A 19,437-nucleotide genomic window follows, 5' to 3' on the forward strand; every position below is an offset into this window, starting at 1 on the left:
TTTTGCGAATACAGACTAACACGGCTGTTACTCTGAAACCTGTCATTATGATTGGTAGTAGCCTCAGTCAAAGCATCAAGGACTGAATGATCACAGTTACGCCTATTGCCAAACCGGTTCCATGTACATGCTGTTGATAGTGCTTGCCTCAGCCAGCCTTGCCTTGCGCTCCCTCCCTCTGTTTTCCTTGCACCAGCCATGCAGCTCCGTGGCCCTCTCAGGCCTCTGTTGGGACTCTTTTCAGCACGTGCCCCAAGATCCCATCCAGTGGGGATGGAATTCACTGGGAAAGGAAGCGGCTGTTCGAATCGCAGCATGACCCTGGGCAGCAGCAGGGAAGGCATGTGCTGTTCTGGTACTGTTGGGGAAAGCTTAGTGGGGCGGGAGAGAAATGGATCCCGCACAGGAGTGATGGGCGGGAAATGCAGAAACTGGCAGTCGAATTCAGTTGCAGCAGGGGTCCCATTAGAGGCAGATGTGCTCGTTGGCCCTGCTCCAGGGCAGTAATTGAGCTGTTCTTATGCTTGAAGCCATGGACTTGCTCAAGTGTCTTCCTGAGTCAGAGTCTTTGCTGGGTCTGCCGACTGCACTTTGTCGCCTTGCCATCCCTGGCGACACTTTCTCTCTTAATTCCTCTGCTTTTTGCCAGCTCTGAAAACCAACACTCTCCACGTATGGCAGGGCAAGCTTCCCACACACCCCGTAACCCCCCCACCACCATGTGCTCCAGCTAGGTCTAGGGGCAAAAGAGGGGAGAGCAGCCTCCGCAGATCATTCAATCCTTGGTCTCAGAGGCCACTGCCAATAACGTAACCAATTCCTGCCAGATATGGGGATGGCAGATTCTGTGATAAACAGCTGGGTTAAGCCAATCCTTCAGTCATTTCACAGAGGCGACAGAGCAGTGACTTCAGTCGCTGCTGATCTGGACTATATTTGAAGTGGTGACTTGGAGTCGAAAGGCTCTGTCTCCCTTCACCCAGACAGCCCTCTATTTACTTCTCCCTCCTATAAGATGAAGCAGCCCGTCCCATGATGGCTCTATGGACACTTGCCCATTTTTTACTGATCTCAGTCTCCAAAAAAACAGACACACACAAGTTTTCGGATCTTTGAACCTTGAAATTTTAAAAGTAATACACTCAAGACAACCAACAACTTTAATTTAATCTGGTGGTTAAAAATAGTGCACAGAGACAAATCAAACCATTACGCAGCACTTCAGCACATGGGCTGGTGCAGCACACACAGAAATGCAGCCTTTATAGTAACAAACAACAGGTCCAAAACAGCCTCCCCACTCCAGAGACTACTCTCATTACTGGCCAGCATCATCACCGAGACGTGGCTGGATAATTAAAGCCAAGTGCGACGGCTGGGAGAGCTTCTCTGTGTTTATTTAGGTGGCTTGTCCTCTCCAAAACAATTGCTATAAACACAAGGGCTAAAAATAATTTCCGAGCGACAATGGCAATCATTTAGGTTTTAAACGTGTGCTTTTTAAAATGGAGTTGGTCTAAAGAGATCATAGGATTTTAATGCTGCCTGCTCTTCTAGGCATCCGTGCCCTGAGTCTGCAAGGCATGTGAGCACGTGACAGCAATACAGAGTCTCACGTTAGCCACACGCCTAAATATCCTGCTGAACAGGCGTCTTGGGTATCAGGACTTAAGACTGTCACTCCCAATGTTTCAGCCAAGTGCTGCGCACCCCGCACTCCCATTGCGGGGGCACAGCTCCACTTAGGATCAGGCTCTAAATCAGGACAAAGTCAAGAAGATCCCCCAAGCAACAGAAGAACAAGCCCTTGCAAGAAAGGAAGTCAGGCTCCCACTGCGATCAGACCTGTGCTGGAGACGCATGACTGGATAATGCAGCTGTTCCCGAAGTGACATGGAGAGTCCCATCTAAACTATCCAACTACCAGGAGGCAAGATCTGGTTACAGTGCAGCAGATCCCAAACATGCTTTGGTCTTGCAGTGCATGGAAGAAGGCCAGGAGAAGCCTAAACATTGCTTGGGGATTGTCTAAGCCATGATTTGGCTCCATTGTATGCTGCGAAGCTGAACCATGCTTGAACTGTGTCTGGGGACTCCAGGCCCTACGCCTGAACTCCCACCAGTGTAGCTGGCACCTACAGAAAGGGTTAGTCCGTGGGGTGTTGGGCTGGCGAGAGTCTCAGGGTGATAAAATTCTGTCCACACTAGTTAAGGAATCTCTGCCGCCTGTGATCCCAGCACGGCCAGGGCCTTTAACGAGTCTCCTTTAGACCCTAACATTGTCTGGGGTCCCCTGAGATTTACAGGAACGGGGGGATACATGAGTAAAGTGTGAGTCCTCTAATTGGGGGGAGGGGGCGAGTATTTAGTCATTTAAAAAGCTGCACACTGGGATTTCCAAAGGACACCTCGCAAGTTAGGGGCCCAGCTTCATGGACTTCCAGTGGGATCTGGGCACCTAATGGCAAGCCCCAGCCTGAATCCCGGATTCCAGGGTGTCACTGAAGGTGAGGAACGTGTCAAGTGTTGGTCCTGCTTTGAGCAGGGGGTTGGACTAGATACCTCCTGAGGTCCCTTCCAACCCTGAGAGTCTATGGTTCTAAGGGCCTGCAGCCTCCGAGGAAAGCCAGGGGCAGTCTGCACATCAACAACGAGACGTCGAAATGCGCCGGCCCTTTCTCTCTCACCAGCCGCTGGGTCTCAGCTGGAGAGCTCAACAGCAAACTCCAGCTCTTTCACCCTGCTCTGCACCCTCTCCTGATCGCTTCCTCCTTCCTGGAGAGGCATCCCTCCAGCCCCGGGCACTCCCCGACCAGCCTCCTTGCTCAGGCTCTCCACCTAGGGTTGCCAGCTTCCTAATGGCTGTTAACAGGCCCCCCCCGAGGTCCCGCCCCTGGCCCCTCCTCTTTTCCCAAGACCCCACCCCTGCTCCACCTGTCCCCCCAAAGCCCCGCCCCTGCACGCCACATGCCCCCATGAGCAGCCTGGCCCCAGAGGTTGCAGCTGCTGCGGCTGCATTGCCTCCTTCCTTCCGCTTAGAGTTGCCACAGATAAAAAACTATGGACATCAGGGCTAGTCAAATGGCACCTGGACACACAAGCTGAAAGCCGGACGGCCTGGGTGAAAACCGGACGGGTGGCAACCCTATCTCCACATGGTCTCTCTCATAGATCTCTGGAGGAACTCGCCTTGGTCTCGTTTCATCCTGTCACTTCCTCCCTCCCCTCTTTCTCCTCCAGGAAGTCTTCCTCGCTGGTATCATCTGACCTGACTGCAGTTCTCTTGGGGTAAAGGCCAGTCTGAAGATCCAGCTCCTCCTGGTCATGATTCTCCATCAGGAACTGAGGGGATGCTACAAGGAGCCACTGGCTGCCCCATGGTGAACGTCTCTGCCCTGACCCTAGAAACCCGCTGGCATTGCTTCTCATCCACCTGCTGCTTCTCTTTCCAGCTGAGCTCGATGTGTGGCTTCCAATGCCTCTCCCTCTTGGAGGGCCTTCTCTTGGGCTTCTTCCTACCCTGGCAATTGCCAGTGTTTTGGCTCTCATTCTGCGGTGAGTCCAGCTCCTTCATGGGCAACAGGTCTTCACGGTGAGCCTCAGCCCTAATGGCCTTGGGCAGAGGGCTTTCTTGAGCCTTCCCACCCTGAAGGCTTCATGCTTCGGAGTCGGGCACCAGGTCAGCCATCAACGTCCCCTTACGAAAACGCGGCCTTGGCAGTCTGTGAACTGAGGCTGACAAAAGTGTTACATCACACAGCAGGAGTCACCCCGAGGGGCCAGCGCTGCCTAGAAACAGAGACAGGAGCAGTTCAGACAGGCCGTTGAATACCGGTACGTTTTCATCTGGTCTTGGAGAAGGGTGTGCTTGTGTTGCTTTCTGTCTGAAAACAGTATCTCCTAGAGGCAGGCTGGCCTTGTGGACTAGGCACTGGGCTCGGACTCAAGAGACCTGGCTCCAATTCCTGGTTCTGCCACAGGCTTGGGCAAGTGACTGGACCGCTCAGTGTCTTTGATCCCCACCTGCATAATGGGGATAGCTGTCCAGTGGATTAGGCTGTGAGCTCTGTAGGCAGGGACTGTCTCCCACCGTCTGTGCAGCGCCCGGCGCAGCTCTGATCTTGGTTACTCTAGAGTGCTGCTCCCCTGCAAATACTAAGGTACTGGAGGCTGCAGGGTGTTGCAGGGGGATCCCGGAGACATGGACACTGGAGGCTGTGCTGCCCCTTTGCCATTGCTGAGGGAAGCACGGTCTGCAGGGATGGGGATGCTGGATTGCTCCTCTCTTGCCCCGTCAGGCCCAAAGAGCCCCGTGAAGGTGATGCACGGCACCCTGGAGTTCATGGCCCCAGAAGTGATCGCCTTTGAGCTGGTGGGATTCACCACGGACACCTGGAGCATCGGCGTGATCTGCTACATCCTGTACGTTGCTGTCCGTTAACAGCCTTTGGGGCGGAGGTCCCGGCTGAGTGAGTAACAGCCTCTTCTCTTGCTCCCCTTCGTCTGGTGCTAAGATTTGAGTGCTTGACTTTGCAAGCATCCTTAATGCTCTTTTAACATACGGGTTTGGGGTAATTTCCATCCTTTCTAAAAAGTAACCTGAAAACCCAGAGATTCCATCCTGCAGAGCCATGTGACCCCCCGCCCCATGGGTCATCAGCAGGGCTGGATGGGGCTTGTAGCATTCTCACTTTTAAAATACACCTATAGACACCATTGAGCACTCTGCGCCACTGGCCCAGACATTAACAATTTCAAGATAAACATAGGCTAAGGGCTGCTCATGAATCTACCATCGTGGCCCACACCCTCCTCGACAGCCTGAACACACAGGGGGAAAAGATGGATGTTGCAGCATAATCTGAAGGGGGGGACTCTGGTGGATCTAATGGGGGAGCAAGTTCCAAAAGCAAAGAACCCCCAGAAAATGCCCTGCCAGCAGCTCCCCTTCATTCCTACTGAGGTAGCAGGACCAGCTTGGGCACCTCGGCTGCTCCCAGTGGTAGCAGTGCATCCTGTGGAAAGAATATCTCCCAGGCCCCCAGACGTGTAGGGCTTTATAAGGTAAAACTAACACCTTGATGGTATGAAGAGGGGAGCAGCGAGCAGGGCGAGGAAGGTGGCTTTACCTCTGTACACGGCCCTGGGCAGACTGGTGCTGGAATGCGGTTACAGCTCCGTCCACAATTTTAAAAGAAAAATTGGAGAGGGAGCAGAAAAGAGCCACAAAAATGATTTGCGGGCCCAAGAAAGTGCCTTACAGAAGAGGTCCCCAAACTGGGACGCACACCAGGGTGTGGAGGAACATCTGGGGGCGCGCAGTGGGGCACGACCCAGACCCTGCCCCATCCCCAGCCTCGGCGCGACCCACTGCCGGCCCCACCCCCAGCCTCAGGCCACAGCTCGGCACCAGACTCACGCCCAGCGGCAGCTCCAACCTCAGCCCCCTTATCCCTGTCTGCAGTCCCCCCACCCCCAAGCCGCGTCTCCACTCCCAGCCCCTGGGAAGCATGGACAGGGGTAAGAGGGGGCATGACCTTCACAGGTTTGGGGACGGCTGTCTTACAGTGGGAGACTTACAGAGCTCAATCTGTTCAGCTTCTCAAAAAGATTGAGAGGTGACTTCATCCCTCTACTCCTATCCCCCTTCCCACAACTCCTGAGGCGCTGCATTCAAACCCGGCTGTTTCTTCCTGCTCCTGCCTACTGCCTGGGCATGAGCGGGGGGCACGAGAGGGCAGGTGAGAGAATCTCCTTGCTCCCTGGCCGGGGGCCTGGCTCCCCAGCAGCCTACAGGTGCAATGCATGGAGAGTCCTGCTCAGCCCCGTCAGCCATCAGACAGACTCCGGCTCACAGTGCTTGGGCGCCCAGCCCGAGCGGCAGGGGATGGAGCATGCTCGCTGCAGATGGACCATTTGGAAAACAAGTCCCCACTGAGCCTGTGCAAAGCGCCGTTTTTTTCAGAGGCTTATAATGTGGCCATCTTTGGGTGGATAATCATCGGGACAGTAAAAGGCACCTCCCTGACACAAGGGCAACCTCTCTGAGAAATTTCAAGTTCCTGCTCCAGAGCACTGAGGCACTGCAGCTTCTTAGTGAAAGCGCATTCAGGCATTTGCTTCTCACTTAATTCTCAGAGATTGCGGAACCATTTTAATTAATGCCCCTCCCCCCCAACCCAAACAAATAAAAAAATTAGCCCATGGCAGAGGCACAACATGGAAAGATTCTGCCCCATTGGTTGAAGTTTGGCAAAGTTAGCAGCAGCTGAAAACGGGGTCTTATAATGGAAAGCGCCAGGCAACTTTAACTATCAGTGTCGCTACCAACACAAAATCTGTGACCAACACACAAAGCTGGAACAGGGTAAAAGCGTCCCCGCCCCCAAAGTATATTGCCATTACTCTGTTGCATTGTTCGCCAGAATTAAAATGTCCAGAAAGTCTGACAATAATGGCATCACATAGCCATGGGTCAGCCCCCAAGGCTGCTCATCACACATTTTGTGTTAACCATGCTCTGTTGTGGTAAACAGCACAAACTGATTTTATTTCTTAGCTTTTTGCCCTATGGTTTGCTAAAGTGTTTTTTAAAAAAACACGGCATCTGGTAACAACAGGAGACACGCGAGGACAATTTGTTAACTTAAATCACGGCCCGCGAGCCTCTGAGTTTCTTTGACCGTCACGGTGCATTCTTGTGCAGTCTATAAAGTCTGATCCTGCAGACTGCTCCATAAAGGTAAACCCCTGTGTCCACAAAGGCAGTAGTTTGCAGGATTGGGGCTTAGACTATAAACTCTTTGGAGCAAAAATCATGCCTTCCTTTATAATGTCTGTACAGCACCAAGCACACTGTCAATATTTAACAAAATGGGCAGAAAAAGAGCACCCTTAGTACCTGTCCGTTTCCACTAGGAGGGGGAGACATTTTTCTTTCTCGAAGGCACCCCTACGTTTGGGAACTTTTATGTTTGCTAGTAACATCCTTAAATAAGGGAAAGACATCAAAGAGTTAAGTGCCTGCAGTTTGCAACAAAAGGGAGGGTCTAAGATCCAAGCTAAACTTCACGCTACAGGTCCTACTATGCGGGCAAGGAAAACAGGGATCATCAAACTGTGACGTTCCACACAAGTTTGGGAAAAACACACATCCCTTCGTCCCAAGAAAAACTGCATCCAAAATGGAATGGCTCCCTCCCAAGTGAGCTAGAGAGTCTGCCGTAGGTCTACAAAATAGCAGCCCCAGGTCTGTGCTGTTTTCCAAAATGTGTAAGATCGTGATTTTGGTTTTTTAAAAGTCACTCCTCAGTCTCTACTACTACTGGCTAGACGGAGCCATCACAGTTTTGGCTGTGCAAACTGAGGCAACGTGCTCACCGCCTCTTTGCTTTTGAAGAGGAAAAATGGCTACAGGCGATTGCAAGCCATACAAGCATTAGGAAAAGTCATGCATTTTGCAGATGCAGCTAATTAAAACCATTATGCTTGGTGCATTTCTGCATATGTATTTCCTTCAAGCAATTACATTCCCAGTCGGGGCAGGCTGCAAACTGAAGAGGAAAACTTGTGCTTTGTGGATCTGTAACTGATGGCAATATATTTTCGAAAAAGATTTGGGGATTATTCTGAATAAACTGCCTCCAAATGGCAACAAGAAAACTCAAGCATTTTGCTGGTATATTTTAATCAATTATATCTGGGCAAAAAGGTTTGAGCAATTTATTTTGCAGGAAGGAGACTGCAACTGGCCAGGGCACACTGCTGCATTTTTTCAGATATGTTTACATCAAATTACATGTGGGGAGTGAGAGGCTGCAGATTGCAAAGGGAAAACCCACGCATTGTGCAGGATTAAAGGGTGACATTGGAGGAGCCGGCTGGGCGATAATTAGGGAAGGTGCCTGCAAATTGCAAGAGGACAACCCACGCCTTGCGCGGGCACACCTGGACGAGACCTCAGCCCGCAGCCACCTCCCCTTGTCCCCGCCCCCAAGGGGGCGGGAGAACCCGCCGCTCGTCCGCGGGCAGAAAGGAGAGACCGCTGCCCGGAGCGGTGCGCGCTGGGATTTATAGTCTCTTCCGGTCCCTACAGCCCAGTCACTGGCGGGCGCGTTCGCTCATGCCGGACCACAGTTCCCACAAGCCCCTGCGGCAGCGCCGTTTGCCTTACGCACGTTCCCCACGGAACGCCTTTTCCATTGGTCTGAGGGTCTGCTGCCAATCATCCCGACGGCGATGGCTGATTGGGCGAGCAGGCAGCTCCGACCCCGAGCTGCGGCTGGGACGGCTGGGACTGCCATGACCGCCGGGCGAGCGAGGCGGCGGCCATTTTGTGTGGCAGGCTGGGGCGCGCCGCGCTGAGTCGCTGTTCTCCTCCCGGGCCCGCGCCCCATCCCAGCGCGGCACGCGGAGCCCCGGCCCCGCTCCGGGCAGCCCGCCACCCCGCGGGGCGCCCCGGGCAGCGCAGCCCGGTCCCGCCGGCGCCTGCCTCCCTCCGCCTCAGCCCCCACAGCGGGAACCCCGGGGCTCGCCCAGCCAACCGGCGAGGCGAGCCCCGAGGTCGAGCCCCCGGCGGCCGGGCCTTGGGAGGGGGCCGGGCTCCCGGCCGGCCGGGGGAGGGGGCGCCTCGCCTCGCCTCGCCCTGACTGCCGGGGTCCCGACCGCCTCCGCGGGGGCCGCTCGTGCAACGATCCCACTTGGCCCTGAGCCCGTCTCGGGTCTCCAGCCAGGGCCCGTCTCGGCCTGCGGCCCCCCGCGTGGCGGAAACCAGCCCCCGGGGTCCCTGGAGCGCGGATCGGCCTCCTTCGGGAGCGGGCGGCGCTGTGGGAGCCGAGAGCGCTCCCGCCGGGGGGGGGGGGGAGTCGAGCACTGCTTGGCGTTGCTCCCGGCGGCCCGAACCTAGCCTGGTGGGAGGGTAATGCAGTGCCTGACCGACCTGCAGGTGCTTGGACCGCTGGGCATGTCCCAGCTCTTGGGTCAAGGACACCTGCCCGTCCCTGCATATTTCGGTAACCCATAGCGCAGAAGAGTTCATGTTTGCGGAGGAAGTAGCTGGTTTCAGAGCAGCAGCCGTGTTAGTCTGTCTTCGCAAAAAGGAAAGGAGGACTTGTGGCACCTTAGAGACTAACCCATTTGTTTGAGCATGAGCTTTCGTGGGCTACAGCTCACTGCATCGGATTGCTTTCACTACAAAGGGTTTTCTCGCTCCTCCCTCCCCCCTGCTGGTAATAGCTCATCTTAAGTGATCACTCTCCTTACAGTGTGCATGAGAAACACCCTTTTTTTCATGTTGTGTGTATATAAATCTCCTCACTGTATTTTCCACAGTATGCATCCCATGAAGTGAGCTATAGCTCACGAAAGCTCATGCTCAGATAAATTGGTTAGTCTCTAAGGTGCCACAAGTCCTCCTTTTCTTTTTGAGGAAGTAACCGAGGCAGTTCTTTTGCTGTAAAAAGAAAAGAAGGACTTGTGGCATCTTAGAGACTAACCCATTTATTTGAGCGTGAGCTACAGCTCACTTCATCGGATGCATACCGTGGAAACTGCAGAAGACATTATATACACACAGAGACCATGAAACAATACCTCCTCCCACCCCACTGTCCTGCTGGTAATAGTTTATCTAAAGTGATCATCAAGTTGGGCCATTTCCAGCACAAATCCAGGTTTTCTCACCCTCCGCCCCCCCCCACGCGCAAACTCACTCTCCTGCTGGTAATAGCCCATCCAAAGTGACCACTCTCTTCACAATTGCTGTACAATCATTTAGCTCAAAGGTACTTAGCCTCCAAAGTACAATACAGCTTTCTTTGTTACACTTGTGTTTAAAAGTAATGGCTGATTTGCTAACGCTCCACATTAGCTTTTAAACTATAGTGAAACCTGTTTCTTTTGGGTGTGAACCTAGATCTGTGTAGCTGCTGAAAGCAGGAGAGAGGCAGTGTTCCAGTGGATACGGGACTGGGAGTCAGGAGATGTGAGATCTGTGACTTAACATGCACTTGTATTTTAATCTTTTGCAATCCTAGGACTTCTGGGCTTCAGTCTCCCTATGTGTAAAAATAGAGGTGATAAGTTGTATTCACACTGGATTTTTTTTTATTATTTTAATGTGTGTGGTATATTGTTTTTGTAATCAAAAGCCAATTCAGATCTTTTACTCCAGTGTAAATCGGAAGTAACTTCATTGACTGCAAGACAGTTACACTGGTGTCCATCTGGAGTAAGTGAGCAGAATTTGAAGTAGTGTTGGTACACAAATACAAACATGCATACAGTTACTCAAATACCTGATGATAGAGTTCTCAAAATGCAGTCCCTGGTGCATGCTTACTTTTAATACTGTATAGAAATTGGAGTAAATAGTTTCTGGGAAAAACTAATGATTTTTGAAATTTTACTTAATTTTTCTAAAGCTTTTCTGTTAATTTCTAAATACTTATCTGACTTTGAGATCAGACAACTAATACAAAGTTAGTCTGGTATCAGAAACCAAATGTAGACATAACAGAGAGGAAGGTCTCATTTTATTTTGACTGAACATTTGGTACAGTAACTTGCATTTTCTTAGAAAATGTCTATTTTCCATGCTTACACTGTATAATAGTACAGGAGATTTTTCTAGGCAGTGTACTGGAAAATAATCCCAGAATATAATCCTTTATTTTATGCATTTAAACCATACCACACCCAAAATTCCCCCAGGGAATTTTCACTTGCTGAGCCCAATGGATCACATTTAAGGTGGCCACCTCTCTGCTGCTATTGTGAAATGAGGCAACAACTGTCAGTGTGCCATGTGTAGAGACTTTATAAAAAGTACCTGCCAGTCTCAAGGGCTAGGGCTGGACTGGTAACTTTTCAGCTAGTTGAAATACCCTGATAAATGAACTGGAACAAACCTTGTCTTTGAGTGATTAGTTACATTACTTTAGCAATGTTGAAAAGAAGCTGTAGAGACAGAAGATAAGTGAGTAGCATGTTCTTTATGGGCAAACTGTAAGACGATACAGACTTGCATGGAAGGCAGTTCTTGAGATGGCAAAAGCAGGTCCATCTTTCTGATGAACAGTGGGAATTGTGACAGTTTGTATGGTAAGTGTCTTTTGATGCATCGTTAATGTCTCGATGCTGTGGTACATAAGGAGTAAGTTTCAACTTTTAATGCGTTTTGGTCTATTTAACATATAAGTATACTGCTTAAAGCATATGACTGGGGACTAGGAAATCTTGGTTGTATTCTTGACTTTTTTCACAGATTAGTCCAAAATAACCCAAATTTGGTGACCTTGCCACACTGCAAAAGCCATCTGTTTGACAGTTTTTGGAGAAGACTCAGGGTATGTTCCCAGAGTTATGGGAGCTGGAAGGCAGCTTTTTTGTAGATGATTGGCTCAGTTACTTGTCCCTGTTTTTTTGTTTTTGTTTTTTGTTTTGTTTTTTGCTGCTGCCGGAGTATTATATTGCAACATTTAATTGTCAGGGCACCCAGAGTCTTTGTTCAGGTGTCTTTGTTACTATTTAAATCTAAAGAAATGAAGTACAACTGGTCCAAATCTGTGTAGATAAGACCAAATATTTTGTTTTCAGTTCTGAGCCTCTCCATTGCACCATATATGAAAAATTGATCCACGTTGAGATGAGTGGCTTACAGGGCATACTGCCATCCTAGTAAAATATATATTGCCTAAAACTCAAGTGTTCTCAGTGATCTAATAATGATCCCATTTTGTGCTTCAGGAATACCTTTTAGTTTTCATTCTGTAGCACTATTAGGGGTGTGTATGTGTTGAACATTTCAACACATTTGAGACACTGTTCATTGATAAGGAAAAAGTCTTCAGATGATAGCATTACAGTTTCCTCCCTATTCAGATGTTTTATTTTTAACCAGTGGTTGCTCAACTCACTTTTTCCTGAAGGGAATGATTACACTATTTCAAGGAATGTGTTCTAGAAAGACCTGCAAAGACTGCCCTCTGCCACCACTCTTATTTAGACATATTAATCTACAAGGATAACTCCTGTAGTTTCAGTCCAGAGGAACGGTTGTTACTCTGACGCTTGCCACACTTGTTAAGAAAACTTCCTTCTCAAAATATAAAGAAAAATGTTATGCAAGTAATTCTGGGTCTGCTCAATATCAGAATTAAGCCTTTTTCTTTTCTGTCATGTAGTAACATGGAGTGTATAGTTACTCTTTGACAGTATTCATTACAACTAGCAAAATGAATCAGCATCCTGCTGGTGCATTGCTCTCCACCCACATCAAGAGGGAGACCAGTTGTGTATCTGTTTTTATAATTTTGCATTTCTGGGATCAGCTATTTCTTCATCTTGTACCTAGAATAAGGGAAAGTAGTCCAACAGTTCTATTTTTAGCAAGTGGAAAAACCTCACAATGAAAAGGTTAAACATTCTCAGTCCAGAAATTGATTTTTTTTTTTTTTTACAAATGTACAAACCCAATTCTCAAGCTCTTGTAATTGGCTGCTGTAAAGTTGAAGTATATTTTGATCATCCTACCTTTTTGATCATCCTGGCAGAAGCAACAGAATTGTTGTAAGCGTGTTCCTTTCCAGCAGACCCCAGAGTCATGATGGGTGAGAACTTTGACAAGCAGAGTTCCTTCCATAAGGCTGAATCCTGTCACCACTCTTGTTTAACATCTATGTACAACCAGTAGGCAATATTTAGATGACACTGGCTGCAATGTCAGTGATGTACAGCTTTCTTTTCTAGTGCAGTCTCCTTGATTTTAGTGAGTTGAAGAAATTGGAGTCTGCATAAAGGATACTTGGTGCAAACAACTTACAAAAGTCTGAAAGTGATTCTAGTTTAGAGGGAAACACTTCAAAGAACTGGCAAGCACCACTGCCTTGCCCTTCGGGGACATATCTGCTCTCTTCTAGTTAAGACAGAGTGCTGCCTTAGGGTCAAACTGGACTTATTAGTGCCTTTGATATGACATTGCAGCAACCCTCAAAGCACTTCCTTTCATCTTTGGCTACCAAGAAGATTGTACCTGTTCCACACAGATCTGGCCAGTGGGGCATGTGCTTAGCACTGCCAGTCTGGACTACTGTTCCCTCTACCTGGATCTAGACAAAAAGTTCGCAGATGCATAACGTAGAGGCCTGGCTCTAGCAACAGGTGGGCAAACTATGACCCAGGGGCCACATCTGGACCTCCAGAAGTTTTAATTCAGCCCTTGAGCTCCCGCTGGGAAGTGGGATCCGGGGCTTGCCCTGCTCTGGCGCTCCACTCCGCGCAGCTCCTGGAAGCAGGGGCAGCCGGGGGGTTCTGCATGCTGTCCCCACCTCAAGTGCCACCCCTGCAGCTCCCATTGGCTGGGAACCACAGTGCACAGAGCTGCCTGGCCATGCCTCTGTGTAGGAGCCAGAGGGGGGACATGATGCTGTTTCTGGGAGCTACTTGAGGTAAGTGCTGCCTGTAGCCTGTGCCCATCCCATGCCCCAACCCTGATCCCCCTCCCTCCCTCGGAACTGCTCGGTCCCACCCCAGAGCACCCTCCTGCACTCCCACCCATTCCCAGCCCCCAATTTTGCACCCCCTGCTGGAGCCCTCCCACACCCCAACCCCCAATTTTGTGAGCATCCATGAACTGCCATACAATTTCCATACCCAGATGTGGACCTCAGGCCAAAAAGTTTGCCCACCCCTGCTCTAGCAGATGAGCTGAAGAGCATGTATTACACCAGTGTTCTACAACTTAGACTATCTGCGTATTTGTTACCAGATCTTCTCCTGATTGCCATTGCCCTTTAATGTGAGAGGCCAACCTGGCAGGGGGGTTGTAAGAGCCTCCCTCTCTCTAACCTGCCAACCCTGTCGGGGGGAGAGCCTCCATCTCTGTAACCTGTTGCATCACCTAGGATTGCCTGATGTGCTGTAGGTTAACAGGTATAAGCACAGGTTTCAGAGTAACAGCCGTGTTAGTCTGTATTCGCAAAAAGAAAAGGAGTACTTGTGGCACCTTAGAGACTAACCAATTTATTTGAGCATGAGCTTTCGTGAGCTACAGCTCACTTCATCGGATGCATACCGTGGAAAGCACAAGAGCGCTGAAGGAAGACCCTTCTCACTAGAAATTCCTCTTAAAAAGAGATTAGAAATAACCCTACCCTCACCTACTACAGGACTCACCTTTTCACTAAAGCATTCCCCAGAAGTCCAAATGCACAATCCCAAGTGGAAACCACTGATTAAATCAAAGCATTGAATTAGAGAATTGTCCATCCATGCTGGAAGAACCATCAATTTGTTAACACCTTTGTAAGTGTCCTGGAACAGACATATGTTGAGCGTTTGAACTAGCTTGTAGAAATGTTTGCCAGTGAACTTTGGTTCTACGCTAGTGTAGACTAAAGATAAGTGGTTTTGTATTTGGGATAGCCACTGCTGTGACATTTCACTAAAAATTTCTTCATCTGTAATTAAATTTTTCATGTTAATGTTAGAAACTTAGCTTCATGGTATATTACTATAAGTTGAAGCACCAATACCAAATTTGAGGTTACGGTGCAATGCACATCTGCTGTTTTCCTTCTAAGAACAGCCATACTGGGTCAGACCAAAAGTCGATCTAGCCCAGTACCCTGTCATCTGACGGTGGCCAATACCAGGTGCCCCAGAGGGAATTAACAGAACAGTTAATCACCCTTGTTGCCCATTCCCAGCTTTTGGCAAACAGAGGCTAGGGATACCATCCCTGTTCATCCTGGCTAATAGCCATTGATGGACCTATCCTCCATGAACTTACCTAATTCTTTTTTGAACCCTGTTATAGTCTTGGCCTTCACAACATCCTCTGGCAAGGAGTTCCACAGGTTGACTGTGTGTTGTGAGAAAAAATACTTCCTTTTGTTTTAAACCTGCTGCCTATTCATTGGGTGACCCGTAGTTCTTGTGTTGAGTAGTAATCAACACTTCCTTATGTACTTTCTCTACACCAGTCATAATTTTATAAACCTCAATCATATCTCCCCTTAGCCATCTCTTTTCCAAGCTGAAAAGTCCCAGTCTTATTAATCTCTCCTCATATGGAAGCCGTTCTATACCCCTAATCATTTTTGTTGCCCTTTTCCAATTACAATATATCTTTTTTGAGATGGGGTGACCACATCTGCACAGTATTCAAGTATCCTCTATCATATCAAGTGGCAATACTTCAACAAAAAAACCTTCAAAAACAGACTCCAAGGAGAGACTGCTGAATTGGAATTAATTTGCAAACTGGATACAATTAATTTAGGCTTGAATAGAGACTGGGAGTGGATGGGTCATTACACAAAGTAAAACTATTTCCCCATTTTTATCTCCCTTCCCCCCCCCCCCTCGGGCGTTCTTGTCAACTGCTGGAAATGGTCCACCTTGATTATCACTACAAAAGGTGTGTCCCCCCCCCCCCCTACCCTGCTGGTAACAGCTCACCTTAAGTGATCACTCTGGTTACAGTGTGTATGGTAACACCCATTGTTTCATGTTCTCTGTGTATATAAATCTCCCCACTGTATTTTCCACTGAATGCATCTGATGAAGTGAGCTGTAGCTCACGAAAGCTTATGCTCTAAATGCGTTAGTCTCTAAGGTGGCACAAGTCCTCCTTTTCTTTTTATCATATCCCTCGTTAGTCATCTCTTTTCCAAGCTGAAAATCCCGGTCTTATTAACCTCTCCTCATATGGCAGCTGTTCCATACCCCAAATCATTGTTGCCCCTTTTTGTACCTTAGCCTCCATCCTAGAAAATGTTACATGTAACACTGTCTTGTATGTTTTATAATTCAAAAGAAAAAATGATTTGTGGAAACATTATACACAAAGTACTTGAAAGAATAGTGGGAGTTTAAAAACAAAGTATTGTTAGACTTGATATTCCTTGGAGAGAATTTCATTTGTACTTATAATTAACTCATTCCCTGCTGCTGAATTCTGCCATCCATTCTTACCCTTCAGAAGGCTGATCTTATGGGCTGCAGTGCCTACTTCACACCAGACTTCTTTCTCTACAACTGAAGCTACAGTGCACCAGCCCCAGCTAAATGATGTCATGGCAGAAGGAAAGAAAATTAAGACAAACCTATTTACCACAAATAGATCTTTAATAGTGTCTTTTTCTTTCCAAAGTTAATTGATATCAATACATGCCTTAAAGCAGAATTTCTGCCAGGAACATGTAGTTAAAATCCATCTTGATCCTTAATATTGGAGTCCCTAGATCATTCCATGGCCAGCTGTCAAATTCACTTGACTAGTTTATACAATTTCAATTTGAAATGTGGATTACTTGTGCTTCCCACCCCAACTACAATTGCCTTTAGCTGGTGAATTTAACTTGCTCCACTTGCATATTGTATTTTAAGCCCAGTTGCTGCACAGATACTGACTAGGTAGGGTGAGTAAACCCTACATACAGGCTAGTATCAAAACTGGTAGAAATATTCACACTCAGTATGAAACTGATTAATTGAAAATTGCATGTGTTTAAATGGCTACTAGTTATGGCTTTACTATGGGTTAGGATGGCTGCATCTACTATCCACATCAGGTTGTCTTTTAGGGTGAAGGAGATCTCACTGGTCTATCCCCTGAGAGAATGTCCTGAGTCTGACCCTCTGATTACGTAATAGTGCAAAAAATTCAGCACAAGGCAAAACTAACTCCACACTATACAGAGCGGTTTGGAGAGAATAGGGGCATCTCCTTTTTTCTCCCCTGGATCTTGCTTTTATTCCAATTCAAAGACATTGATTCAGAGGTTAGAAACATAGGTTTTAAGATAGCAATACAATTTTCACTGACCAACCTTATCCCCATCACTTGTGGTTCACATTTCTGTACATTAAAACTCCTAAAGGTTATTGCACAATTTTACTAAGCGTTTATTAAAGGATCAGACTTCTGTTCTGGAGTTTAAAGTATATTAAAAAAATCAAGGTGCCTGTAAACAAACAAATGTAGGCAGTGCTTATTTGGGTTCTTATCGGCTCTAGACAGATAAAAGATGAGAAATTCAGAACTATCCTTGAAATTTAAGGAAGGCCAACATAGTGTAATTTTTTTTTTTTTTTTTTAGAATAAGTGAATGACTACTACAAAAACATGATAAAGTAGAAGCAAAGTATAGAACTGACCACTTGCCCACCAACCCTATTGTATTTACTTTTGTTACAGCAAAAATATTTGCTAAACCACCGGAAAACAAAATGGGTTTATATGAACCCACTTACATTAGAGTGTTAGTGGTTTAGAATTGGAAATAGGAAGTTCTGTAGTCTGCAGGGAGCAGAGATGCAAAAGAATTAAGTTTAAGCCTTAGTTCTGTTGATTTATTAGGCAATAAAAGCCATTTAAAAATACAAATATCACTTTAAAAATTATTCAAAATTTATTCCCAGCTAGGAGAATGCTATTTTGAATATTTTTCTAGAAATCACACTGAAACTGTTACATTTACAAGTAATTAAATTTATTAGAACTAATGAATTTTATTGTTTTCAGAATTTGGCCGATTTACAATTCCCTAGGTTTTTCCCCCTCCCCCTGGATTTTTTTCCCTTTTGGTTTAAACATAAAATGCATCATAAATTGAGTCAAATTTACTTGCACATCAAAAAAAAAAAAGAGTCACACCCCTCCCCTTGAGTCACATTTGCCTTAAAAAAGGGGGCATTCGCAGTTGCACATAGTTAACAGAACACACACTACACTATAGCTATAGCTTCAAAAACAATACAAGGCTGTGGTTTATTCTGATTATGTATCATAAAAAGGATCCACTGTCTTATATACACATGTATATAATGTTACATTCCATCACTGTAAAAAGTCCCACCCCCCACCCACCCCCCCAGAAAGTTTCACTCTCCAAACTTGGAAAGAGAGTTCTCCTGTTGTCTGTGAAGTTCATTCTCTTTCAACAGCTTCAGGTTCTCAGCTCTCAACATGTCCAGTTCCAACTCGAGTTCTCTTACCCTAGGATCCTCTGCGGAGTCCCCCCCATATTTTTTGCTTTCCATCCTCAGCCTGTTGTTCTCATCTTCCATCCTGGAAAGGCATTTTTCCAGCTCCAAGTACTCCTTGATCAGCTCCTGCTTGCTCATGTTCTGCAGGCTCTCCACATGGTACCTCTCGTAAGTCTCTGAGAAATCCCTCTGGAGAAACTCGCTGCCGTCGCCGCCCATCCCGTCGCTGCCTCCGTCCTCGTCCGCCGCCTCCTCCAGGAAGTCTTCCTCGCTGGTATCATCCGACTTAGCGGCAGCCTTCCTGGGGCAAAGGCCAGTCTTGAGATCCGGCTCCTCCTGGTCGTGATCCTCCATCAGGAACTGGGTGGTGTTGTAAGGGGCCACGGGCTGCCCCTTGGCGAACATCTCTGCTCGCAGCCGGGAAGCCCGCTGGCTTTGCTTCTCATCGAACAGCTTCTTCTCCTCCCAGGTGAGCTTGTAATAGGGCTTCCAGTGCCGCTTCTTCTTGGAGGGGCGCCTCCGGTGCTTCTTCTTGCCCAGCTGCCGCTGCCGCCATTCCTCCTCTCCTCCGACAGGGGCCCGGCACCGGGGGCCCCCCGGCCCGGCGCAGCCCTGGCACTGCGGGGCCGGCTGGGGCCCGGCTCTTTGTCCCTCCGCGGGAGGCTGCCCCGCTCCGGCGGGCCAGGCTCCGCCCTCCGCCTCCTCGCCCCGGCCTGCCCCGGCGGGCGGCGAGGCCTGACAGGCGCGCTCCTCCGCCCGCTGCTCGGCTCCTCCCGCGGGCCACCGCCCGGCCGGCTCGCGGGGCGACGCGCCCCCCGCGGGCTCCGCGGCCGCAGCGGGGCAGGACGGCGGCGGGCGCTCGGCCATGGCCGGGCCGCTCCTGCTCCTCGCGGGCCGGGGCTCGGCGCCTCAGGCGGGGCTCTCTCCGGCGGGGCGCGGCGGGCTCAGGGGCGAGCGCTCTCCGCCCGGCGCGCCCGAGCCTGGCGCATCTGGAACGGGCAGCGCGGGGAGTCCAGCCGCCGGGCCCCGGAGTCAGACCGCGCCAGGCCCCAAGGGGTTAACGCGTCCGCGGGCACGAAGGGGTTAACGCCTCTGGTCCCGCCCCGGAGCGGGCCGCTGCCTGGCTGCTGCGCCGAGACCTGACACACTCATCTCAGGGCCAGCCTCCGCCCAGCCCCTCCCTTCCCCGGGGCTCCGCCTCCCGCGCTCTGCGCTCCTAGCTCCCAACTGCAGCGCCCAGCCCGCTGCCTCGCCTTATATAAAGGCGCCAGACCCCGCCCCACTCCGCGCAAGCGCGCTGCTCACCCCGTGTCCCGGAGCATGCTGGGATGTGTGGTTTCCCGTCCCGATCGATTCCCTGGCCCGCGCTTGCTGGAGCGACTACGGTTCCCAGAGTTGCGGCGGAGCCTCTCCTGCGGCCAATCAGCTCGAGAAGTGGGCGTGGCC

The 19,437-nt window shown here is 49.3% G+C and overlaps 1 protein-coding gene across 1 annotated transcript; it reads right to left on the reverse strand.

The window, feature by feature from the left end:
• Positions 1–17,473: 17,473 nt before the first annotated feature.
• Positions 17,474–19,216, reverse strand: HEXIM1 (HEXIM P-TEFb complex subunit 1). The gene has a single exon (XM_084615959.1). It carries the CDS (start codon positions 18,856–18,858, stop codon positions 17,887–17,889), a length of 972 nt encoding a protein of 323 aa, XP_084472085.1. The 5' UTR covers positions 18,859–19,216; the 3' UTR covers positions 17,474–17,886.
• Between the last annotated feature and the right edge of the window lie 221 nt (positions 19,217–19,437).

Source organism: Lepidochelys olivacea, assembly GCF_965140295.1.
Source record: "Lepidochelys olivacea isolate rLepOli2 genome assembly, chromosome: 27".
Taxonomy (NCBI): domain Eukaryota; kingdom Metazoa; phylum Chordata; order Testudines; family Cheloniidae; genus Lepidochelys; species Lepidochelys olivacea.

Excerpts from the sequence above, each read along its gene's own strand:
- HEXIM1 (XM_084615959.1), bottom strand. The coding sequence starts at position 18,858 with ATGGCCGAGCGCCCGCCGCCGTCCTGCCCCGCTGCGGCCGCGGAGCCC.